Source organism: Strix uralensis, chromosome 1 (assembly GCF_047716275.1).
Source record: "Strix uralensis isolate ZFMK-TIS-50842 chromosome 1, bStrUra1, whole genome shotgun sequence".
NCBI classification, from domain to species: domain Eukaryota; kingdom Metazoa; phylum Chordata; class Aves; order Strigiformes; family Strigidae; genus Strix; species Strix uralensis.
Window position 1 is genome coordinate 101,041,257 of NC_133972.1, and position 26,534 is coordinate 101,067,790.

General features: G+C 41.9%; 1 protein-coding gene across 10 annotated transcripts in view; it reads left to right on the forward strand.

Moving 5' to 3' along the window:
• The first annotated feature begins 9,420 nt into the window (after positions 1–9,420).
• The window catches only part of FHOD3 (formin homology 2 domain containing 3), a 415,016-nt gene continuing 397,902 nt past the window's right edge, over positions 9,421–26,534 (forward strand). For all 10 annotated transcript variants that reach the window (XM_074875159.1, XM_074875167.1, XM_074875176.1 and 7 more), the window contains exon 1: positions 9,421–9,979. In XM_074875159.1, coding sequence (XP_074731260.1) covers positions 9,815–9,979 — 165 coding nt within the window. In that variant the 5' untranslated portion in view covers positions 9,421–9,814. The remainder of the gene's footprint in view (positions 9,980–26,534) is intronic.

The window sequence follows — 26,534 nt, forward strand, 5'->3', positions numbered from 1 at the left end:
AGAGCCTGTTGGAGAAGAGCCTGTTGGTTGTGACCATCTGGCATTGCCAAGGCCACTAAGGGAACTGTTGGAGAAGAGCGACTGTTTTCTCTCTTTACCTAACAGAGTTCAAGGAGACAGACAAGCAACTTCTCTGCAGACTTGTTGGTTTTTTTCTTTACCACTTAGCAGAAGTCCAAAAGACTGAATTGAAAAATAAAATCAAACGGCAAACTAGCTGACTGGTGTCAAGTGGCACAGGCCCAGGGATCAGGCCTGCAAGCCTTAACCAGCAGAACAGGTTTTTATCCATCTGGAGTTCATAAGGACGCCTTCATATTTCCTCGAGGAAAGAAGAATGGACATTTTCTGAGTTGCAAGTCACAAAGTTGGGCTGCAACCCAGATAGAAGACATTTTAAAATAACAAAACAGAAAACAGTTCGCTCGCCCAAAGACAACACGATTCTCATCCCATTCAGCCCTCAAGCAGGAGATTTTACTAAGAATCCTAGTAAGGAATTATTTTACAAGTCTTTAGAAAGCCAGTGTTCAAAATGGACACCTGCAGCCCAAGAGAGAAATTTAATTGCTCCCATAAGCATGGAATATGCATGAGTTTTGTGTTTGCCTATACATACAAATATTTATGATCAAATTTACATGCACATTGATTTACACAGGAGAGATGAGGTAAGACCAGTCTTTCTGACAAATTGTCCAGAAAACTTAAAATATGCAATGTGTATCTGCTATACATTGGAAGAGGCGTTATGCATCTGGTACAATGTCTTATTTGGTTCTATAGTAACTGTGCCCATTCCAGGAAAATATTAAGATTTTACCATGAAGAGTTAGATGAAACTCCTGCTCTTTGTATGCCAGGGGCTGGAAATGCAAAAAATTAATAAATAAAAATATTTGGATGCATAAAGAATGGGATGAAAACTAATACAGAAAATATTACAATGGCTTTATGGAAATAGTTTCTCTTTACTCTTACTCTTGTCCAATTTTCATCTTTCCACTCCCCAAAATATAAACTAAACATATAGAGGGACTAAAAAATAGCGGAGGAATGTAAAACTTCCATTTCAAGAGAGGAAGAAAATACTAGATGTGGTTTTCTTACAAAGTAAGTGAATAAAAATGAAGATGATAAAACTATTTAAAACAATGAATGCTGTAAAAAGGAAAGATATTAATATCTATGTAGTTGTCTTTTAATGTAAGCTTTCAAGAAAATTGAAAATAGGGGAATTCCAAAATGATGAAGGGGAAGGCTTTACAAAAATACGTATTTAGCCTGTGGAATTCATTGCTGTGAGACCATGGTGAGGTCAACTATATGCTGGCATTCAAGAAAGAGGGAGTGTTTACACTGATAAGAACATCTGATCTTAGAAATGTGTATTAAAGAAGAATATTTAAAACTAAAACTGTTGTGGAGTATACAAAATCATCAACTAAATAGTGTTTATCATTAAAATGGTAGGTACAAAGTATCTTGCAATTTCTTATGATGAAGTCTCTTGCTCTTCACCCTGGGGCAGGTGATTTTGGTTACTAAGACTAATATTATCCTGATTTAACTGTCCCCAGAAATTTGTTTATGATCTTGTGTTTACAAAATTAGTAACAAGTACTTTTGAATTGAGGATGTTTATATCAGCCTAGGACTCTTTACATCAAAATAAATAATGCTGGATTACCTGCTGTCACTTCACATGTTTATAAAAGTTGATAGAAACACTCCCCTGTGTTATCTTCAAACTGCAAATAATATTTATTCTCAATCCAAGCTTGGAATACATTTGTTGGATGTGTATACAGTGGCTGAGGAAAATACATTTTAAATAGCATCTTGATTAGCAGCTAACTAACCTAAAGTGCAAAAGCTCAACCATGAAGACAAGTTTGAAATGTCCATAGAAGATCATTTTGTTGACAAAAGGATTGACAAATTGTTAAGCACAGCTTCAAGTATTTGTGGTCTTTTCAATAAACACTTTTCCCCTTGAAACATGTTTAACTTTCCTATTTGTTGGATTAATTTGCATCAAATGAGAATTCACAATGCAAAGTGAGTACCTGTTATGAATTTTTTCTCCTCCAAAGTTTAGTTTATACAACTCACCAAGGTAAAACTGAGCACTACATTATGAGATATAAAGTGATGAGATAACAGTTCCTGAATTGGTGGGTTAATGTTGATGGTAAGATACAAATTAAACCAAATTTCAGACAAAAATTTCAAATGGAAGTGTGCTATTTCCCTCAAGGAAAGGTTATTCTACCTTATATTAGAAAATACTTTAAAAAGTGAAGGGTTTTGATAGTTTTTCAGAAGTTCTCAGTTATGGTCATGTGCCAGCAAATGGTCACCACATTCCTGGCTGCTGTCTGTTAAACGTCTGTACTGCTTGGGTCCAGTCTGACATTTGTTTCTATTAAACAGAAAAATCAAAAAAGATCATCATGGCTACAGCATTCTGTAAGTGGGTTGCTTTATTCCCATTTCCTTCTTCTTGCTAGTCATTTAATGATAGAAGCTTTTTGTACAAATGTGTGTGAAACACAAGCTTTTTGTCTTGTTAGAAAATTGCTTTAATGAAAGAGCAGTGACATGAATTCCATCTGAAAATATAATTTGCTTGCAATGTAATGTAAGCCTTGTTAGTCCTCGCATCACTAAACTGCATACACCAGTAGATTTAATCCATGGCACTGTCTTCCCATTTTCCAAGAAAGACTGATTACCTGAGTTTTATTGTAAGATCTCATACTAGCAAGGTATCATTATCTTTGATAAAATCAATATGAATTTATTTCAAAATTCAAATGTCAAAGAATAAGCAAGCAGCTTACCAAACACTTTCACCACTGCTTGTAGTTTTTTTTTTTTCAATTCATGTGCTCTTTTATAATGGAGAAGAAGATTGTGCTTTATTCTTTATCTCACTGAAATGAAATTATCAACTTCCATTGCCGAGCCAAAAAAAATCAGTTCAAACAATGCTTTCAGCTGACCATTGGCCAGGGAATGACTGACATTTTTGGGGTGTTCTTGCAAAATCTGCCATACCAGGACAGACAACTGCTCCATTATAGTCTCATCTTGCTCTTGGAAATAGCCTTTGCCTCATGTCCTCTGTGAAGACAAAATTCAGCAAACCCCTGTAACCACTGTGTTGTCATCCATTAATGTACAGCATGCATCACAGAACAAGGAGGAAGACGAAGAGGGGCGAGCTCTGTCTGTGCTCTTCTCTAGAATGAACTTCTCAAAATGGATCAAATGGCTTTTCAAGTCAAAAGCCAAACTGTGTTAAGATCCAGGCTAGTATATTTTCAGTAAATTCAAAGTGAGGAATCTAGAACAGAAACAGAAAATGCTTGCAGCCAGCTCCTCCTGCAATGTTCTTGCAGCATGGAATCAGACCTTGCTTCCAGTTTTCTTTGCAGTCAATTCAGGAACTTTCTGAGTTGCAGCAAACTCTGCAGCCTCCCCTCTGCTCCCTAGCCAGTTTTCTTTCCAGCGTTTCTGTGGCCTAACTCAGCAACCTCTCCATCTAAACATGATTTGCAGGCTCTGAGGTCTCTCCTGTGACCCTCACCCTCTGCTTTGCCATTATCTTCAAGCTCTGCAACCTCCTCCCCCTCATTCTAATCAGCCACTTCCAGGAAAGGAGTAACATTCACGTCCTCTGGAGGAATCCACCAAATTTCCTACTTTTTAAAGAAGGATAATGAAAAATAGACATAAAATCCATGAAACACACACCATAGTGGTGAAAGAGGAGGACTGATCTGTAGCTTGAGTTGTTTGTCTGGTTTTAATGGCCAGCTCTGGAGAATCAGTTGTTATTTAAAAAATCATATGTGGCTATGGTCCTGTAACATTATGAATGGTAAAAGATCCCTCAAGCAGAAAAAGGTCTTAAGTGATGCTTGTTTGTACCCATTGTCTCACACTTGTGTCCTTAGACACCTTAGATACCTTTGTGGCCTCACTGACACCCATGGGCTTGTTAGCTTGAGCAGTTACAATCAACTGTAATTCAATAAAGCGTGGATGGTTCTTGGTTGGAGGTTTGATGTGTAGGATTATCAAGAGTAAGCAGCAGGAGGCATTCCCCTTAGAATCAGAGAAAATGTCTCTACACACACATATATGTGCTTACACAGATATGGAACACATTATTTTCAGGATAGATTTTACTTTACAATTTCGTATGTTACATGCCTTCTCTTTCTGAGAAAGAATCAGGACTGACTAGCAGAGAAGGTCGGTGCAAGCTCATTCCCCACTTGTTGAGGCACTTAAAAGTGAATGAATCCAGTGGCCTGAGGAATCAGGTAAGGGGATTTCATGATTAAGCCCCGTAAATGCTGCCACAGTAAAATTCCAGTGCAATGTTAAAGTTGCTCACAGCGACTTTTTCATAGTCTCACTGCACATGTTTCCTCCTCCTCTGAGCAGCCTGGTGTTAGCTGCAGAACATCCATCAGCCTCAGCTGAGGTCACTGGCAGCTGCACTTTTAACACATAGCATTCTCAGGGGTTTCAAAATTTGGTTGTAGGCAGCTCGGACTTGGACAGCCAACAGCGGTGGTTACTTTTGGATTTTGTCTCCATTTTGTCTTGTAACACTCCATCCATAAAATGGGGGTAAAATGACTTCCTCCCTGTAGAGGAGTGCTGTGAAAATAAATTAATAAATAGTTGTGAAGCATTCATCTGTTATAGTACTGAGCACTGGAGGAAATCCCTTGAGGAAATTAGTTCTGTCATCAGAACAGGGTTTAAGTAGCGTGCAATGGATATGGCAGGAGGCCTTGAGCATTAAACAGTGAAGGTGAAATAAAATATCCATGCGCATGAATTAAGCCCCCTTGCCTGTGTGCTGAAGGAGGTAAGAGTCCTGTAAGGGATTGCAAGTGTGCTTGTGTAACCAAAGACTGTTAAATGGCACTGTGCAGCGTGCACATCACAGAAACCTCACTTTTCTGTCCTTTCAGCAGCGGCTACATCTTTAAGACCTGGCTACCTCAGGGGAAGACCTTGCACAGATGAAGGTGAACTCTGTAGGATAACTGTCAGAACATCTACCAGATTATTTCCTGGGCTGGTGTGATTCGTGGATCCAGGGTTTGGATTTTACAGATCTGTGCAGGATCTTTGGACATTGAATGATTTTGGAATTGTGTACCTTGAACTCTCCTTCACCACCAAACTACAGTATTAGCCAGGGTTAGTTGCATACAGTATTACTTCATATACAGTATTAGCCAGCCACCATAGGAGAACAATTTTTGGTAAGAATCAACTGAATTTGAATGTGATTCTGCAATTAAAGCTTGATTCAGACCACTGACAATCTTGTGGGCCATTGCAAGTCCTTAGTTCCCAAAGAAAAAGTTTCCTGTTATGGTGGGCTTTTCTGTGGATGTTTTCTGTGATCCAGTCACGACACCCAATTCAGTTTCCATTGCAATCAGCAGAAAACCACTTCTGTAAAAAAAAATATTATATTAGAATTGTATCCTTGATCTGCCAGCTCCTCAGTTTCCCCATCTGTGGGGTGAGAATAAGCAGGCAACATTTAATGGTCACAGAGCACTTTGAGATCCTTGGATGAAGGAGGCCGAAATCACAGTATTATTCTTGGTCTCCTCACAGACTGGATTTCACTTACACACCATTATTTTGAGCAGTGTGTTATGTTATTTGCCTGTCCACACTATCAATGACAATAAATCACTCCCCACACTTCACTAGGAGAACGAAGTGTTATTTACAGATTATAGTGTGGATAAGGCAGAAATACTGTTCCCATCACTACGGTAAAGGATCTGTCAGCACTTTCATTCCCATACTTTAATTCCAGTGGTTTGCAAGACCATTTTGATTACCATTACCAAATAGACTGTGATTTTTCAGCTTTATTAATGTTAAATGAATAAATCATGGAAGTTAAAAATGGTTTTGTTCTCCCATAACTAAAATTGGCTTAAACTTGAAAAAATAAAACTTGGAAAGTGGTTCAATTTATCTGAAAGAGAGAGATAAAGAAGTTAAAGGACTGGCCACTTCACATGCTTACACTGTAATCTCATGATCATGCATCTAGCTCTGTATTGACATGATGATATACCAGAAAAATTAAGATTCCTATGGAGGTATTCCAACTGCTTGGATACCTAGTATCATTTTTTAAAACTGCTTAAATCCATATTTATGTTGTGTCTGGGTGGTCCTTGGGTTAAAGAATATGCTTTCAATAACTTTCCACCAAACATATATTTTTTATTTTTAATAAAAAAGAGGAAATTAAAGGCAAAAAATGATGTTTTTTTAACATTCAGGTTTCAACAATAATAAAATTCAAATTTAAGCTTGACACACCTTCTTAACTCATTCAACAATGTATTTTTTAGAAATGCCAATAATGGGATGAGTTAAGAAGAATAAATCAGCACTAAATGAAAACTCCCGAGTTATGTTTCATTCCTGAAATATGTGTGCACATGAAGGATTTCCTCCTTAAGTTTTTGTAAAAAGAATTTGGAAGCTTAAAACTCTGAACTTTACTTGATCATGCTCAGGCTTTGTTTTACGGAAAAGGTTTGAGATGGACTCGGGAACCCCAAGGTCAGCAAGCTACGTGGCCCATCGCAGTTGCCTGCCCTGGAAAGGGGACTCAGAAGTCCGTGATACTTCAGAAGGTAAAAGGACCACAGCCTGGACTCTGCTGAGGATTCCCCAGAGCTCCTGAATGCTGATTTCATTCAGCATGACCAAGGAAAACACTCTCTCTTTCTCTGACACCTTACCTTCCATGATGAGGAATGGGGTGAGACAACCACATACGGTGTTCTTGTCGTGTCTCTGATTGTCTTTCCAGATGCAATGCCTGTGGTGCCTCATGCCGTGTAGCTCTGACAGGCAGTATCTGGCTGTTCATTTGCATTTTACTGTGTGTTAAAAGTCTTTTAAAAGCCATCTATGTTCATTTAAAAGGCTGTAGTGGGACAGAAAGAAGGCAAGGTGCCTGCTTCCTTGTTGTAGCTGCCGCACTGGAGAAATACAACTTTGTGGAAGGGGAGGAGAGGGGAGTGCGCTCTGCTGTGGGCCGCAAAGCAGACCAGGAGCAGGGGAAGGACTTCTCAAAGGACAAGGTATGGCTCTCCAGCAGGAGCAGAAACTGGTGACCGCTTGGAAGAGGAGGGAGCAAACTATACAGAGCACTGTCTCAGGCTGATGCAAAAAGACTGAAGCTTCAGAGGTCTCTGAAGAATATGTAGAAAGGTGGGAAATGATTAAAAGATAGAATTTAGACATGGATCTCTCTCTCCCTCTACACACACACACACGCACACTGACCTTGTGATGTTATTCTGTTTTATCCAGCAGATCTGTGTTTTCTCTTTCCACCTGTATTGTTTTATTTCAAATTCAAATAAAATCCAGCTTCTGAAATTCAAAGGTCTGTAGTGGTTTGGGGATATTTACAATTAGGAAAAGGTATAGGTAGATGCACTTCAAAGCTCTGGCTGACTCAGGATCCTTGCATGTTTGTATCACTCTATTTTCTTACGCCACCTCATACTGAACATTGATTAGCAGCAAATGTACAAATCTGTTTTACAAAATCAGAAGCTTAATATAAATGGTAATTAAGTAAATTATGATTAACAAGCCCAAAATTTCCTGTTTAATCTTGACTTTACATAGTGACAAAAATATACAACATAAATAAGCAGACAGATATGCAGAAATATTGTTTCCTCTAGAAACTAAATTGTTGGTACTAAAGCAGATAGAAAAAATACATCTATTTGTAAAATATAAATTTTCAAGTGCTTCGGTACAAAACTCAAAATCAGGACTTCACCATGTGTAACTTTTGATAGTTCATGAGAATCACAACTGAGAGAGAGAGATGAGGAATGGGGTGAGACAGCCCACTGGCCCTTTTTCTTGTCCAAGCTGAGGGAGAAAAAAAAAAGAGGAGGATAAAACATCAGCTGTGAAATATCTGAAATGGCAACATAGCGTCTGAGTTTTAAAATCCTTCCTGATTTTAGCAATCTTTATGCTAGATGCTTTTTTCTGAAGATATGCATAACTGCAGGCAAAACCGAATCATGACAAGTTACTCCTGAGAATAACAGAAACAGAAGGACAGACCACGTGTGGACAGAAATCCCCTTTTGTCCCAGCACTGACAAATACTCCCAAACCAGTAATCATTTTGGGAGGAAACTGTTGCTTCATGCGAACACTATGATCTAGAGGTCATGCTTTCTTGCTTAAGACATATAATTTCTGTGATAAATCCCCCCTGTTTCTCACAGTGCTGCAGCCCTTGCCTCACAGCCCCCTCCACAAAGGATGAAAGGGAAGGCAGTCACGAACCATGGCCGTAAAGCACGGACCATCCCCTGGGGTAGATGCTCAGCCTGTGGAAGTGCAGCCATCCCCCCAGGACAGCGAGACCCTCCGTTCTCTGTATTTTGCCTGTAGCTCATTTCACGTTCCTTTTCCTCCACCCTGTGCCCCTAAGAGTGAAGAGACCAGGGCATGTGCATCCTGGATCCCCACAGATGAGGCCGCAGACTCCGTAGCCCCGCATAGAGTTGACTCAAAGAGCGCAACACCGTGCTCTGCACCTGCCCCAGCCCCAGGCGCCTGGGCCGTCTTCCCCTCGAGAAGGCAGAACCAGGCCTAAGGCAAGTCGAGAGCTGAGGTGTGAAGCCAGGTGGCGGGACCGCTTGGGCTGTCAGCTCTGGGAAGCCAAACGCACCCCGGGGCACATAGAACCCTACGGCAAAGCGGGTTTTGTGCAGAGAAACCTGCCCAACAATCTTGGTCGAATACCCAGGTTTCAGGACAGTTTCTAAATTTATTTGGGTTTTTTTCTGAAGCAGGTATTATTTAAAGCTTCCTTTTTGAACTGGATAAATATTACACTAAAGATTTAGGACACTGGGGATGTTTGTGACGTCAAGACCGAGCTTAGTACAACCGTTCACTCTAACATGAGGGGGCCCTGTGCCCCGCCGCACTGTGAGGGCTGACCCTGCCGCGGCCCCTTCCCTCACGGCGGGGGCGACTCTTCACCCGCTGCCCCCAGAGGGGCCCTGGCGGGGCGCGGGGCCACCGGTGCCCACTCGGGCGGGAACCGTTATTTCGCCCTGAGGCGAAGATGCCTCGGCCCTGAGAAGGGAGAGGGGAGGCCGGAGGGTCCGACGGAGGCGGGGGATCCCGGGCGGCCTCTCCCTCCCTCCCGCCCGGCGCGGGGAGGTCTCCCTAGGCCGGGGGGGAGGAGGCGGCCCCCTGGGCGCCCGTGAGGGCGGCGCCGCCGCCGGTGGCCGCGGGGGGGCGCTGGCCGCCCTCCGCCCGGCGCTGCTGGTCTGCTTGTGCCGGCGGCGGCAGTCCCGCTGCCCGCTCGGCGCGCAGCGGCCGGGTATGGGGGAGCTGCTGCTGCTGCTGCTGTTCTACCCGCGCCCCGCGGCTCCGGCGCCGCCTCCTCCTCCCTTCTCGGCCTGAAGCGCGGCCGCACTCGTGGATCCCGGCGGGGAAGGGGCCATGGGCCGCCTCCCCGAGGCGCGGCGGCTGTGAGGCGGCCGGCGCTCGCTCGGGGAGCCGGGAGGCTGCCGGCCGGCCAGGCTGCGCCGGGGGGGGCCGCGGCCGGGAGGGTAGTGCCGCGGCCGGGAGGGCAGTGCCGCTGCCAGCCGGCGGCGGGCACGCACGCAGCGCCTCGGTGTCGGTGCCCGGGGGGTGCCCGCTCCGCCGCCCGCGCCCGGCCGCGGCGGTGGATGGATGCGCCATGGCCACGCTGGTCTGCCGGGTGCAGCTGCTGGATGACACCGACCCCTTCAACAGCACCAACTTCCCCGAGCCCACCCGGCCGCCGCTGTACACCTTCCGGGAGGACATCCCGCTCGCCACCCAGCTGGCCGGGGTGCACCGCCTCCTCCGCGCCCCGCAGAAGGTACCGGGGGACGGGGAAGGTGGGGGCGGGGGGCACCGGGCAAAGGGCAGCGGCCGCCCCGCGGGAGCCCGGCAGCGGGGAGGACAGGCCGAAAGGCGGCGGGCGGCCCCCGGACCCTGCGGGGCGGCAGCCCGGGCTCCGCGCCCCGCGGGGCTGCGCGGGGAGGGCGCCCGGCCGAGGGGCTCCCGTGCGCCGCCGGCTCCCGTGCCTCGCCGGCGCTATCCCTAGCCCTGGCAGTATAAATATTTCCTCCGGTCCTGGAGAGAGGCCCTCTCGTGTGTTCCCAAACGCCTTCACGGGCAGCTACTGCCTCTGCTTTAGCTGTAGCTGCTCTACGTTTTCGTCAGGAGGAAAAAAACCCCACAACACCACCAAAGCAAAGCCCTGGTTGGGTATCGAACGCTGCGTCCCTGTCCCTCGCTAGTGATGTCTGAATATCTGGGGATATTGGGGAATAACGTGGTGTTTAACGGCAGCCGAGCTGTGAGGAGCACGGTCGCGCCGGCAGGATCCGAGCTTTGCTGTGGTGAGGTTTAATGAGCTAGGCAGTTACAGCCAGGGCTTTGGTAAAAATAGCAGTGTGTCTGCTGCCCTTGAAACAATCGGTGCTACCAGTCCCTCCTGCAAAGAGCTGCAGCATGTTACTGCCACGGCCCTTGTCAAATCTTACCTATCTCTTCTTGCATACTTCTTCTAATACGTATGCTGGCATCTGTAGTTTTGCCCTTGAAGTCAGGCACCCGGGCATGATCCTTGAATTTTCAGTTTTCAAAGCAGTGCCATTGGTTGACATAATAATAATGTCCTTTCATTATTATCTTATATTTGCATGTTAATTCTGCAGAGTGCACCAAAAAAAAAAAAAAAAAAAAAAGCCCACTTCTTTTTTCTTCCCAGAAGAAAACAAAGTTATAAAACTTTTATTTGCTCTCTGATGAAGTGGGAGGAAAATACTCTCTTAACATCACTTGTTGTATTATGTCTTGCTCTTGGGAGCTTGCGGGAAGATGACAAAGAGCTGTGTGTGCCCTTAGATTTAAGGATATCCAAAACCCCATAAAAGTATTTCAGAGAAAAGCTCTTGGAGCAGACAGAAGTTTTGCATTTGTAGAACGGTTTCTCGCATAATAGTTGCCAAGGATACAGCATCCAGCGAACAGAGCTCTGCCTAACGCACAAAACCTTTGGAAGCTCTTGGTGTGCTGGGTCAATTCTGTTTTCATGTGCTCAGTCCTCCCCGATTCAGAGACTGGTCCCATTGTTTTCAAAGGAGGCTTTTTTTGGAGTCAGAGCTAATTAAAAGAAGGGCAGGATGGATTCTGACACCTCATGAAGTAAACAAAAAGATAGTTTAAAATCTGGATTTACGGTTAATGCAACCTGATTTTCGAGAGTGTTCCACTGTGTTGTGTTTTGCTTTTACTTTGTTTTGAATACTGTCCTGGCATTTTCTTTATAACCCTACACTAACCAACACACACACACTACCCCACCTTCCCATCCCCCCCCCGTCCCACCCTGGTTTAGTGTCTTAGGAGCCACCCAAAATCCATGGCCACTTCTATGCATTTAACTCCTGGCCTGTGTTTCAGCATGCAGTGTGTTTCTCAAGTTTAATTAATGTTTGGAAACTGGACTCGCAGATTTTGGGTGAAAGATGGCCTAAGTGTCTAGAGGTGCCGTAAACCTGGCTATTGAAAGATAGCTACTCTGCTAAAGGCAAGTCTTGGCCCAGTGACTGGTTAATCTGAGGTTTTGACTCTTGCAAACACTTTGTTTCTGCTATTGTAATGATGTGGGCAGGCTCACTGAAATCTGCTTACATGGTTACAGTTACCTCTGTGTTTGCAGAACCAGGGCCTGTTTTAGAGTGCCTTAATTATGTCTCTTGTTCTTCTCTTAGCTTCTGCAAAGAAGGAAGAAAAAAAAGAGTTCATTGGATTTGTTTACCTTTACTAGTTCTACTGAAAGCTTGGTTCTTTGTGAGCACTAGCAGTTAGTGCGACCTTTCTGTGTTTGGCATTACATTGTTGTGTGTGTGATTTTGTAGAACCAACTGATCTGTGTTGCTTTTTAAGGACAGGCTTTCCATTTTCTTTTTTGGAGGTGGAGATACTCTTTCTACAGCTTTTCCTCAAGATGGTATTCAGCTGGTGTCTAGAAGATCACCACATTAGTTGACTAAGAAGGATTTTGCTCCATTTTTCCCAAAGATCAGGACGAACTCTGATCTTGGAGGAATGCAGTTGTCAAAGCAGAGCATAGGTTTAAATTCAGGTGTCAGTTCACATTGACAGATTTGAGGCTTGATTGATTAATTACTTTGAAAATTAGTGAGCTGGTGGTCTATTTAGTGTCTTGATGGTGACTAGAGCAAAATATCTTGAAACAAGCTTAGGAGTTTTAGCTCAAATACATAGTAACGCTGGTGTCTAAATCATTCCTGAAATCTTACAAACTGTTGGCCTTTTTGCCAGTGAATTTGATCAATACTAGTTTTCTTTCATCAGTTTTTAAGTTATCTTTTGACTTGGATGAATATTCACTTATTCTCTAAACAGAGGTGCCAACTTGCTGCCTTCAAATCACTGGCTGGTTTGTACATCTCCTTGTAGATGATGTACTGCTGTGGGATGTCCTTGAGGGAGTGAAGTCAGTAGCAGGAATCCAGCTTGCTTCAGTGGGTGTCAGATTTCGCCACGGCTGAGTGGAAATTTTTAGGGACAATGGTATTTTTCTAGTTAATAAAGTAACTTCTTGTAAGTCATTGTAAGTTAAATAATATGAATAGTTATTAATAAAACTTGAATAGTTGTTAATAAAACTATTTAAAACTCAAATGAAAATTTCTTTGACATTCTATCAAAATTCTATATGTCATTAGTAGCTGTTTTTGTAACTGACAGATGTTATAGTTTGAATCCAAAGGGCAGCATTTCTTTAGTCCAGTTCTTTGGAAGCACAACTCCTGATTTCATATGTTGGTTTTAATACTTTTTCTATTTAAACCTACAATTATACCTGAGCCTGGATGCAAGTCTAGATCTATAAAGTGTCTTCTGAGTGGCAATGTTTGGAGATCCTTGTGGAGGAGCACAGTGAAGTTAGGTGGCTGAGTTCCATGAACACTGGCTAGGATGGGCTTTACCACCCTGAAAGCATCAAGTCTCTGGTTGAGGTGGAGCACTGAAACCAGTCCATACGAAAAACTGAGAAGAAAGGTGTCTGCAGTCCTTCCTTCGCTTGGAGTTCAGTGCCTAATTGTAACCTCCTCCTCACCCTTTTCCCCTGCTTCTCTCTGTGCACACAGTTTTCCTCACAGCCGTGTCTCTGGATGAAGCAGTTTGCTGTACCCTGGGTTGCGCTCAGTCCTGTCCTGTGTGTGCGGCAGGCATGCCCGGTGCTCGTGTGCTGAACTGAACCCCACAGGGCCTGGCACTGCTGTCGGGAATGCTTGCCTTGGGTATCCCCAGTGGTTTCAAGGTGCCCCGGTACTAGATCATGACACACCATCTTAGTTGCTGATGCAATGAAGTACCACAAATTCTGTTACGGTGTTTTTAGCCACATCTACAAATTCTTGCTGAGTAACTAAGCCAAGTTGCAGAGCTTTTTGGGGTTGCTTACTTTGATTTGGTTGCCCAAGGTGCCATCTTGGCTTTTACTGTTTTGTTTCTGAGAATTTTAGGGGTGTCTTACTGTCCACTGTATGAATGAGAACTGGATCTAGTCTGGACTCTGAATTCAGATGTCCCTTTGCCCATTTCTGTGAACCTTGGGAAAATTCCAAACTGGATCTAAATTTGTGGCTCAGGCCCAGTGCCAATAATGGGCTTTGAATCTAATTTGGTACTTTGGGTTTGTTGGTTTTGAATTGCTTTGAGTTACTTGATACTTCTGGCTTGCTGACACAGGGTTCTTCAGGAGAGTGGATATATATACATGGCCGATGTCAAATGGTGTGCTTTTTTTAGAGATCTTCTTCATTATAATTTATTCATATAATTGCAGCATGCTGAGTATGTTGCCATATTCTGTTTTCACATCCCACCACACCATTCAGTGTTGGGGCAGCTCTGTAAGAAATACATGTTTGTAATAACATAGGAAAACACAGTCTAATTTGTGAAGAAAATGAAATGGAAATATTTTGAGTAATAATGGAAAATCAAAAAATCTCACAGTGTATATGGTGTACTGGTGGTCATGGTGGAAAGGGGAGATATAGTGCTATAAGGATAGTTGTTTTCACCTCCTCTGAGAAAAGTGGAGGCAACTTCTGTGTTTAAATCTCTTCCAAGAATTTGTAATTAGGAACAGTGTCATTCAAAAAATAGTGGTATAAACAAATAATCCAATGAGCACTAGAGGGATTCTGGAGTTTCATTCATAAAGAAACCATCCAGATTTCCATTTTCAGCTGCTGTGATTTAGCCGTAGATTAAAGCCAGGGCTAACTGGGGCGTGGTGTGATACCAGGGGCTGTTCCACCAGGTTGTGTCCTGGCACGGAGGTCAGCTCTGGCATTGAATTCAGTGCCAGGCTATGTCCTGGCATCAACCTCAGGTTTTCTGAGGGCAGAAAACCTACCAACTGGCTCCTTTTCCCTGGGTTTCCTTGAAGCACAGTGGCATTAAGAAATGCTAGGCTGAAGCAGAAGAAGAGAGGATGCTTTGGATCCTGATCTTGCTGGAGGTAATGGTAGATAGAGCAATCATTCTCTGAAGAGGTCATTTTTGGGTTAGTAGTTGTGCTCTTCATGGGAGTTGAAGAATAGAAGATGGAAACTGGAATATCATCATTGTCCCAGGGAAAATGAACCCACAGGCAGGGGAAACTGGGTGCTATCTTCTACAAGTGTCACTGAGGATTGGGGAATGTTTTAGTTGAGGGCTGTCAAGATGCCTAGGTCTTCTGTATTCTCCCTGAGGCAGGTGGATACCAGCCCTTTCTCATCCTTTGACAGAAGATGGGATTTAATACAAGTTATTTCCAACAGGTTTCCCAAGTGTTCTGGATCTAGCCAAGTATTTGTGGAGCTGACAAAATCCTGTACTTCAAGAGACTGTCCCTGTAGTGGTTGTGCGTGCTTGAATTTTCTAGGGAAAATTCAATATGAGAGCAGAGGGGATAGGATCCAGCTCCGTCTTCTGACTTAAAAGCACAAACTGCATCAGAGTCCTGTGTGAAACACACTCTTTGGGGGAGTATAAACACCCACCCAAAAGTACAACTGTGAAAACCTGCTCAGTCTCCAGCAGCTTGTTGTCTTCTGCGATGTGGGCCTTCAAAGGAACAGAGATACCCATGCAGCAGATACAAAGTAACTGTCAAATGCTGGGTCTTATCTTCAGCAGTATAACATAAGAGGTCTCTGAAGTTCTTGCAAGGTTCTTTTGACAAGTTATAGTTTGGGTAAGTTATAGTTCAGTTCAGTTGTTTGATCTAGGCTTAAAAGCCGTATCTATCGGACCTATCCCAGAGATCTAATTCCTGAATTTGACACTTCTCTCATATAAGTCTCTCAGTTTGGCTGCTCATAACTTAAGAGTCTTTGTATTGCTCAGTGTCAAGAATGATGGGAGCGAGCATGCTGGTAATTCTCAGGGTACTGCTAAATTTTGAAATCATAGATTGGTCAGATGCAGTCTCTGGAAACTTCTATCACCACATATTTACTGGTGGTTTGTAATCAAACGAAGGAGCTGAATAGGAAGAAGTTAGACCCTGCTGTTATCATGCCCCAAGTCTTGTTCTTGCAGTTTCAAATGTTTTTTTCTTTCAAAACCAGTTGTAGATACCTCCTTTCCAAGTTCTTCCAGAACTGTTGTATGAAGATTGCTAATGGCTTCAGTTAGCAAGAGATTAAGACGACTTCAGTCTGTATCTGTGGTGGTGGAGGAGTGGTCAGAGAAGGACGTGGGACCTGGCACGTTGCAATGTCCTCTTCTTCCTGTGTTGTCTCAAATAAGAATAAAGTTCTAAAAATTTTTGGGAGGAGTTTTCTCTTTCCAGTGCTTGCACAGCTGTCCTACCTCGCCAGTAATTATGGTCTAAATGAGAGTCCCTTTTCTGTCTGATCTCACTCACTGGGTTGTGAGGATGACTAACACAATCCTTGTGCAGCTGCATGCAAGGCAGTTTGGCTCTAAGACGCCCATCCATCACATTATCACCTATGGCAATGCTACTTGGTTTTACAGTCCACTTCTCTGCCTGGAATTCAGCCAGGACAGGTTGGTACCTCTACTCTTTCAAAAAGTGTCATGTGACTTTCAGTGACCCCAGGTGGTCTGGGCTGGGGCTATACACCTTCTTTGGTAAACAGTGCTTCAGTAGGCTGTACCCGTGTGCTAAGATATTACTTCATTACCAGCTCAGAGGAAAGAGTGCCAGCTACTACACCTCTGTCATCACTTTCCACGCCACCTGGATTGCATTATATTAATATTAACTTTATATTGTATTACGGTTATTAATAAGACAGCAAGGAATGTTGTTACATATTTTTAGCAGAAGAACAAGTTGGGGCAAAAGTAGCAGTGAGCTCTCTAGTAGGCCCAGCTACCTAGAAACATCTGCAACCATCTGGCATATGAAACTATTGAAGTATAGGTGAGTGAGACTTGAAAGTTCACTTTCTACCTGTCATCAGCTTAACACATATATATTAAAAAAATGCATTGCAGTTTCCAATTCCAAACACTTAAAAATAAGTAATTCTGTCATTCCCAGCATTTTAAGAATGCTTGAAAAAAAAAAAAAAAAAGATAAAGAATTAGACCTTTTCCTTTACTTTCAGTATGACTACTTGGCTTTAGTAGTCACACTTCTGAACTGACCTTCTATCCATATTGTGAATAGGATATTTATTTGAATTACACCATCCTGGAAAATTGCTAATTTTGATCCCGGATGCTTAGTCTCTATTGCTAAACAAGGGCAGCACATTATTGTTAACCTTCTGGTCGTATTGATCATCATTTTAGATGGTAGTGCTCAGTAGGCTGAATAGCATGGAGTGGGAGTGACTGGAAAAGCGTCTTCACCTCCTTTTAGTCATAGTTGTAGAGTGTTTTTTAAGCCAAAGCATATATACTTGGAAAAATGAGACATGGACAGTGTTGCCTTATGTTTACTAACAGTTTACTAACAGTTAAACTCTTGATATCAGGAAGATGAGAAAAAAGCTGCATAAATAAACAAGTTGTAATACAAAGTCAAGTTGGGTACATGGGATTACATGAAGTAGTGGAGGGTTGTGTATGGTTTGAAATGTTATGGTCATCAGCCTCAAAAATAATCTATATCTGGTGTTTTGTGTAGGTAAACCAATTGTATTGTTTTAACTCTACTGATACAGATAAAGTAATACAATTTTCCTCTTGTACATAGCACATGATTATATTAGAATAAAATGCACTTACAGATAGCTTGTATTTATTTAGGAAGGAGAGAAAGTTTATGCCTTCATCCTGGTTTCTGCGCTATCTTCTGCTTTTAGAAACTACAGACTATGCCAGTTAAAAGGATAATTGTAAGTAATGTTGATAATGATTCAAAAAAGAAAATACAAGACATCTCAGTGCTGTTCTTTGAAGCTAGTTGCCTCAGATTTACTAATGAGCCCTTCAACCTTTGTAAGTGAAACTGAGAAAATAAGTGTTTTCTTTAGAATTGTAAATATATTATTGCAGCCATGTGTAACAGCTTCAGAGGTAAAGTAGCTGCTGCAGCTGCTTGTGAGCTGCCTGGGGATTTTGTGACTAGCTTTTTCTGATGGCTCTGTTCTCAGCAAGGAGAAGATGAAGTTCCTGGCCCTTCTCTGGTGGGGCTGCTCAGCATGTTTTTTGTGAACCACCTGGCATGATTTGGAAACTGGCAAAGGAGGCAGCTGTAGCTCTTACAGCTGTGTCAGTTATTTTGCTCATCCAAGGGTAAGGCTAGCTGAAAAACCATGTGCTGTCTGTTTTCTTTCTTCATTACTACAAGGCTATTTTACAGCAAGGTTTTCAAAGAAAGAGCATAATAGCAGGGCGTGCAATCAGGACATCAACAGGAATCTCATCTGTGCTAGTGAAATACCAAATGGGGACTTGTGCCTGGATTTTGTCAGGGTGGAACAGAAGTTCTGAATTTTCTCCAAAGCACGAGTGATGACCCTGTTCTAGCTGTGGGGTAGACATAAATAGACTTGTAGTACTGGGAAACACTTGGCATTTTATGGGAAGTGGAGAAATCAAGAGAGCTACATATCTATCCTCTGTTTATTACCATACTCCAGCAGCTGTCCCTGGAGTGTGACCTTTGGCGCCATGCACAAAGGGTTGCTTTTTTTTTTGTTCCCTGTTCATCTGTAGCATTCTGAGGGAGTTGGCTTGCAAAATATCTGGAGTCCTCTGCTCTCTTTATGGGAGGTCTTGGTGTCTCTGGTGGGAGAGACCCTCCTAGATTTGCCAGACAGAGAATTAAGGATACCTGTTGAGCTTTGTTCTTTGGACCTGACAGGTGTAGCAATCCTTCAGGGCCTAAGCAATTAAAGGCCGTGAGCAGCTGGAGAAGAGGAGGGAATAAGCAACAAGGGGTGGAAAAAAAATGGTGCTATTTCCTCTGACCCTTGGAAGAAAGTGGAGATTCCTGAAACTGTGAGGTTTGTCTGTGCTGCCCTGTCTCACAGGCAGTGAGGAACTGCCATTGCCTATCAAAAGTTAGTGAATTTGTGAGATTTTTTTTTTGTGTTTTGGTGTGTGGGGTTTTTTTGTTGGTTTGTTTGGTTTTTTTTTTTTTTTTTTAAAAAAAGCTTGATCACTTGAAAAAGAGTGCAAGGACTGAGAAGCCTAATGGTGGTGAGTGCTAAGGAAAGGAGGTGAGCTGCAGACGTACTCGTGTCTGGTTATGAAAGCGTGTTGGTCCTAAGGCTGGTGCCTTCTGAATTTCAAAAGTTTCCCACATGAGACACATTTCATCCACCTCCTTTAGGTATATTTATAGGAAGCTGTAAGGTGATTTGAAGATGGGTGTTCTCTTGAAAAACTATGTGCCTGAGGAAGAAAAGGTACTGCTAGGACAAATGACATTATTTGTGCTTTTCAATCTCTTTCTCTTTCAATTTCTTCCTTGTTTTCATCATTCTTTCTTTCAAGTACTCCATCATGCAACGAGTTGAGTCAAGCTTTTCTTGCAAATGCAGAAGGCCTGCAACTCTCCAGTGGCCACAAGTAAGGTAGGCAGGCTTTATTCACAAGTGGAAAAGCAGAGTATAAGTAAAACATGGTATTTTATTTCAGACAGACGCGACTGATTTAACCTGTGCTAGTATTCTAAATGATTAATGTATCGCAATGATCATTGCTGGTCACAGTTGAAGGACTCTCAATTTACTGTGAATTTTTTGTTCTGGTTTGATTATAATACATGAGATATTCTGTCTTGTGGCTGTACAAGGCAGAAGGAAGTGCAACTCTTCTGGATTTAGTATACACTGTTTTGTTTCTGTGACCCAAGCATTCCCTTCCTGTCTTACGCAGCCTTCATTTTATATTGTAATACTTCTCATTATGTTTGCTTATGTCCATCCCCTTTCTACATTTTTGAACAGAAGTGAGCTGAAATTATTGGAAGTAATGCGTTTAGATTTTTTTATATTTGTTTTGTAGATGGTAATGTGTTCTTGCTTAGATACTGAGTTCAGTTGTTGCTTTTTTTAGCCTAATTAAAAAGTTAACTTGTCTGCAGTATTGTTTCAGCTACTGTATGGTGGTTTTATTGGGTCTTATGCCTTATCTGTGCGTTACTGTAGTTAAGAAGCTGCTTCTAGACTGAATTTTGACTTAAGAAGGAAAAAGCCATTTTTCTGACGAACCTGAATGTTGTGGGTGAAGTAGTTGAAGAAAATCCTGATCTTCTAGAAGGTAAAGGAATATAGTTTCTGAGACTCAGGCTGTGTTTCTCAGTTCAGATGATACTGAAATTAAGCTTTTAGGTTTCCTGTCTTCTCAATGCACTTTTTCCCCTTGGTTTTGTAATGTGGATGAAAAAAGCCACCACAGTTATGAATATAAATTCATGCTAAGCCTAGGGTATGCCCATATCTTTGAGTTTCTGAACTTACTATTCAGATTCCCAGAGTTCAGTTTTTCTGCTGCTTTTATTTCGCTTGATGAAGAGAAGTGATCAGCACTCAAAAAAGTGACCTTTGGAGAAACAACCACCTGTAGTAAGTTTGAAATGTAGAAACCTGTGATAATGGAGAGAATTATCTCGAGATGCAGATATTCTTTCTTTGCTAATTAGATGTGCCTTAACTTACATGTGTGTAGAGCTTGAAAGTCTTCAGAACGTGTACATGTTCCTTGTAGTCTTTCTTTCTCTCTTGTCAGGGGGTCTGAAGGAAACCTCTCCTAATTCTCATCTGTACAAAAATGAAGAGAATACTGTTTAGGGTAGTTTTCAGAAGCTGTATCACAAATGATTAATGGTCCTGGAAAACTGGTGATGAAACACAGCCTTACTCTTCCTCACATCATTGATTAGTATTCAGCTCTAGTTTTAATGTATGAGTCATTACTGTTTGATAGATCATTTAGCTATATCCTAGAGAATATGTCATCGCATTGTGGTGTCATTTTTGTTTTGATAGTTTCAAAACATTAGGTCCTATAGGTTCTAAGTCTGAGGCTGTCTGCTACACAGCAAGATTAGGCTTTTTCATTTTTTTAAAAAAGATTGTATAGTTGCAGGAGAAAAGCCTGAAGATGTGACTCCTGAAGATTAAAAAGACAGTGAAAGCTTAACATTTTTCATTAAAAGTTAACACTTTAATGTATAAAAACTTCTTGACCTGAAGAAAAGAAGCTTAAAAATATTTTCTTCAGTGTTACAAAAGACAGGTATTTAAAAGCATCCTTGCAAATGCTGTTTCAAAACAGGTCCTGGTACTGCTACCTTAGCACAGAAGTTGAGGAGCACACAGGGTGCAGACTGAGTGGTCTCCTCATTGGCAGTATTTTCAGGGCAGGATTGAAGTGGGCTGCTTTAGTGTTGCCAAAGCCAAGTCAGCTGAACAGCTGCCAATGAAGGTAAAAGGATATTGATTGTCAGGGTTGCCAAAATGTTGTCTGCCTTTCATAAGCACTAAATCATATTGAAAGCAATTGGAGTAAAACTGTCATTTGTTTTAATATTTTCCTTTGTGGATTATTAATCAAGATGGGCGAGGTGCGAGAGTACGCTCTGCCAGTAAGCCATCCGCTAGCACAGAGCAACTGTCTGTCTAGCGCTGTTCCTCCCAGCGTTGACTCCAGTTTACCATCACATTCTCTCAACGTGTTTCAACATGTAATTGCATTGGCCTGTATATAGAAACATGGCTGTCTTGGGCTTTAATCCTAGCTGTTGTAAGAGTGCTGATTGAATTGCAGGCTAAAATTAGACTTTATTCAGACGTGCTGTACGCTATCAATTGCACTTTGCTTTGGCAGTTTGTGGTAACATGACATAATTAAAGGTTGACAAAGGCAACAGGCAGAATGCTGTCCAGAGACTTCTAGGATTTTATCTTGAACAATGTATTTTCTTTAATTTGATGAAGTTGGCTAGTATGGTTACACCTCAAGTGACCTACTGCATTAAATTCTTTGATAGTTCTGGTAGGCTACTGAAAGAATGCTCTTGCTTTAAGACCATTCTGTAGATAGATGTTGCTTCTGTGGGAAAGCCACTGGTAACAACAGCCCATAGCATTTGGAAGTCATTACGGCTAGGTGTGATTTGAGCGACAAAGAGGAGACTAGAAATATTTTTCAATGAAGTGTAAGATGAGCTATATTTACTTCCTTTGTGTTGTTATCGTTTGTCACTGATATTCCAGCAAATATTTCAGAAAGATATATGCAGCTTACAAGGGGAGAATAGCTTGCTATCTCATGAGTAGTCATGAGCTAGTGTTATTTTAAGAAGTTTCAAGGGAGGTTGATTAAAATTATGCTCTCGTGTTCTTCATCCACCAAATTAGATTTCTTGAAATAAAAACAATAATCTAAATCTCAGAGCTAATTAAGAACCAACTCATAAAATATAGTTTTGAAGAAATATTCAAATGAAAAAACTCTTTTTCCTCAGTGAATTTTTCTGAAGGAACTGGTATTGGATGCAGACTGCCAAGTACTCAGTCTCTGTGTTTAGATGTTAAAATAAAGGAAGGGAAAATAAACTACAAACAATTACTGTAAAAAGATTACTTAGGCGATTGTGTGTATATGTAGATGCTATCAAAGCAATGCTATAACCTACCTCTATTTTCTCGTGTTGGTTATTTGTCTATTTCTAAGGCAGTCAAGACAAAGTGTGTTCTGTAGGTGAGTCATGGGAGGTTAATACAGAAGTTGAAGTCATGTCTGCATGTTACTTTGTAACAGGCTGGCTGTTTGACAATTTAAAATAAAAGTGACTGATCTCATGCTGTATTTCTGTGTGGCTACTAATAATTTCTATGGTTTGAGTTATTTCTGAAGGCAGATTCCTAAGAGAACCAAAGGGTGATGCAGCTGGGGTGATTGTACATGAGAAGAAAAAAAGCTGGAAGGTCTATAAAGTTTTCCTGGCCCCAAAACAGGAATACAGTTGCGAGCATGTTGTTAGCCAAATTTAGTATCTCTTGTAGACTGTACTTTGTTAGTTGTAACTTTGTCAATAGGTGTTATGTCAAACATTTTGCAGGAGAATCTGTTCTAGCAAACTGAAACCCCTGTTTATTTTCAGGCATCTCTGTTAAATATTGATAGGATTTCTTGGGAGAAATTGTAATTAGCTGCTTGGGGAACTATATGAGTGATTCGGCACGAGTGTTCTTACCATAACCTGCAATAGCATACTTTTATAACCTTGTATATGTCCTACCAGGGAATTCGACTCCCATATTTGCTGTTGCAGTAGAACTTATTTTGGCTTGATTGTAAAGCTGTTGCCACTGGGTGGTGACCTGAGTGGTGCTCATATTAGTGTCCGTCTTTGAGCTACTAATGGAAACAGAAAAACCTATTTACTTAATCAGGTGCTACTGGAGCTAATTACTGTGTTTAGTGTGTTTTTGTTATGGAGAAGGGAGGTGAGTGCAAATCCCCAGGCACAGAATGTTTATACAAACACATTGAGGTGTTTTAGCAATTTCAAAGGCCTGTGTAGCAAAGCAATGCTTGTGCCGGGTCTCATTCTTCCTACCCTTCCCCTTGCTGTTTTTCAGTATTGCAGCCTGCGCTGTAGCAGGAAGCTCAAGCTCAGTTTACAAGTGGTGGTGGTTTGCAGGTCACTGAGTCAGCCTCCTCAAGGAGACGGATTTTGGACATTGATGGTAACTACTTCGTTACTATTGGTGGATGAAACCATGGTGATGTGCATGAGAGAACTGTCTCAAGTAACCAGGGCCTGTTCCTTTCTTCCACTGTAGGTAACAGTGGAAGAAAACTAGCCTGGAGAGAGGCTGTAGTTTTTCAAGAAATGTGCTTGTTTAATACCTGGAAACAGTGATATTATAATTTCTTCATTCTCAGAAGCAATTGCTGGAGGGCTGTCTATGGAAAGGGTGTTGCTGTAACCTGCTAAAAAAATATAAGCTAGTAATGAAATTACCTTTAAGCTGTGTATTACAACCTAATATTGAAACCCTTGTGTACTCATGCCCATATTCCTTAAGTTACAGTTGGGAAACATGTACTATTAGTTGCAGAGATGCTTGCACTGGGTAGCATAAATCTGACTTCTAACTTTTTGAGGTCACTGAGTGAAGAGCTGCTGTTTGAAGTTCAGGAGAGTTAAAGCTTTGAAACCTTTATATGCAGATGGATACAACTGGTAGAGCTACTACACTAGTGCAAAAGGAAAAAACAAAACTCTTGTACTACAGACAAAGCCTAGTTTGCCTTTGGATGCACACGTACATTTGTGGCAGAATGGAGAATACAAAATAAATATTCTTTTTCTTGTATTAACTCTTGGACAATAGCCATTCCTTCTTCCCAGAAACACGAGAGGTTTCAGAGCGTGGGCTGTTGGCTCTTCGGGTGCAGGAGCAGGTGGGTGGGCAGAGAAGAGCGGCGCCTGAGATTCCAGGAGAAGCTCTTCAGCAGAATGTCTCCTAATGGCAAAATTGCTGTGAAGTTTGAATACCAGTGTTGCTGCTGGCAGGTTTTAGAGTTAACATTTTGTTTATGCAGTTCTCCTTTGGGTGTTATATTGTGCCCTTAGCATAGTCTCCTAAAGCCATACAAAGAAAAATGAAGTACTAAGCTGATGAGTGAGCTTTTATTGGCACCTTGTTTTGTTCTTGTCCAGGAGAAAATAGGTTTGTACTTTCTCTGTTATTCTATGATTTGGGGGCAGAGGAATTATTTTGCTGTCTTCAAATTCTTCAAGCTTCTATAAGTGAAAATAAGGTTAAAGAAGTATATCTCTTGCTTGGAACAAAAAATATTAAGTCTTTCCAGCTTCCCTGAAATATGTCTTATACCTGAGCCAGCCACTGAGAAAACTTTCACAACTCATTTCACAATTGAATTGGTATCCAGCTATTTTATTGGTCTGGAGGAAAAATTACTTAGGTCTCAGTCTCATCAGTGTCAGCACAGTGAGAGACTGTCTTGATGTGTAAGGTGCTCTCAATGCAAATATATTTTAGTTAATTTTAGTCTTACTTACCAGACTGTAATCAGAGGTGAGCATATTTTCTCTATGCTCTTGATGACCCAGTGCTGGCTAATACTTTGATTCCAGACCAGACATTACAGTAAGTAAATCTGGTACTTTCCTGTGTGTCTTGGTAGCACGGTGATGTATGACTGATACTTGGAAGCCATTTTCCTAGTTGCTTAGCTATCACCCTTAAAGTTATCTAGATATGGGTCAGAGGAGGCTTTTTTATTGGAAGTTTGAGTCATCTGAAGTGGATGCAGTGGACTAGTGGGCCATGAGCTGCCTCAATGTGCAGCTCAGCTGGACTCTTGAACATTATTTCTTGAAGAGCTCTTTATAGTGAAGCAACAGCTGATGCAGTAAGTTTTTGTGGTAACACTATCCTTGTGTAAGTTACAGTAATTGTTTTATTATCCAAACCCAAGGTACTTCTTTCAAACATATTGTAGATATGGTTTGATTACTGCATGGACACTTAGTGCCTTTTGAGCACAACTGATGTACATCCTTTATCCTGCTTTTTCTTGTGATTATGTACTTCTATTTTCTGTTACCCCTTTGTTAGTGTGCTTTGATCACACTGTCAAATTATTCAGTCTTCATAATGTAAGACTAAACAACTTCCAGTTTGTACTTGTCTGTTGAACTTGATAGTTCTGCCTTTTCTCCTTCCTGAAAAAAAAAATACATCCTACTTGGTACTGAAATGGCTGTTTTGTCACAAGCTATCATTTAGGCTTGTAAAACAGTCAGCCAGCAACTCCTATAGGCTTTGCATGGTATTTGTTGCATTTTTTTATATTGTTGTAGGTTTGGAAGTAAATGAAATGTTACTGAAGATTATAGACCTGTGTGAAGCTTGACATGTTTAAGGTTAACTCAGCAGAGTGGTTTATAAACCAAAAGTACTCTCAGTACAAGTTTAACCATAGACAGTAATGAATATAGATTCCTTTCTCTTAGCATCCTGTTGAGGTTTCGGCAACCACTATGTCTTTTCCAGCCAAAGGAGGGTCAGCTTGTTACCGTGACGTTGTTTAGCAATCAGGGCTGACCCTTCAGGAATGGAAATTGCTGAATGACTTGATTCCTCTCTTTGAAAGATGATTGTAGCGTATGAAAAGGGTCTATGACTGGGGAAAAGAATCTCTTGAATGTTTTGTGCTAAATCTACCCCTGTTCTCAAGTGTGACTTGTGTCACTTGATGCTGAATGCCAGCCAGGGCTGTAGCAGGAGGGAAGCAGGGACACCTGGGTCAGCCCCTAACATGTTTTATTTTCATTTATATGCTGAGGTGCTCTTATATGCCTTTCTGCAATGTGGCCCTGGATTCAGTTTGCTCTTCAGTGTCAGCCAAACTGAGTGACTGAGAGCTGTTTCTGTCCTCCTCTCTTGGACAGTTGCCTTTGCTTAGCAGGTAACCCTGACCCCCCCCCCCCACACACACCTCACAGGGCCATTAAGGTGCACAAATATCTTTGTAATCTAGACCATCTCAGTACTGTTGGGATAAAAGAGTTACTGCATATGCCCAACGGCTGAATTCTTTAATCCACTGATGCTTTAGTTCTCCAGAGAAGCCCACAGCCAGAGATCTCGCAGGCTGTGCTACAGGCTGTTCTCTGACCACCTCTCCAGGAGGTCGCTGGGGACCACATCAGGTGTTTAAACCAAAACTCAAGATAATGAAATGAGTCTGCTAAAATTCAAATTAATTAAAAACCACCCAAACAAAAATATAGGTGTTCTTTAGCTTGATGTGGCCTTACACCCTTGTGGTGTGGGCTGTCTCCTTTCCTTTGCCACCAGCTCTCTGGAGGAGAGTGGCCAGCTGCGCCTTGATAGCCTGACACCGTTTCTCTCTCACAC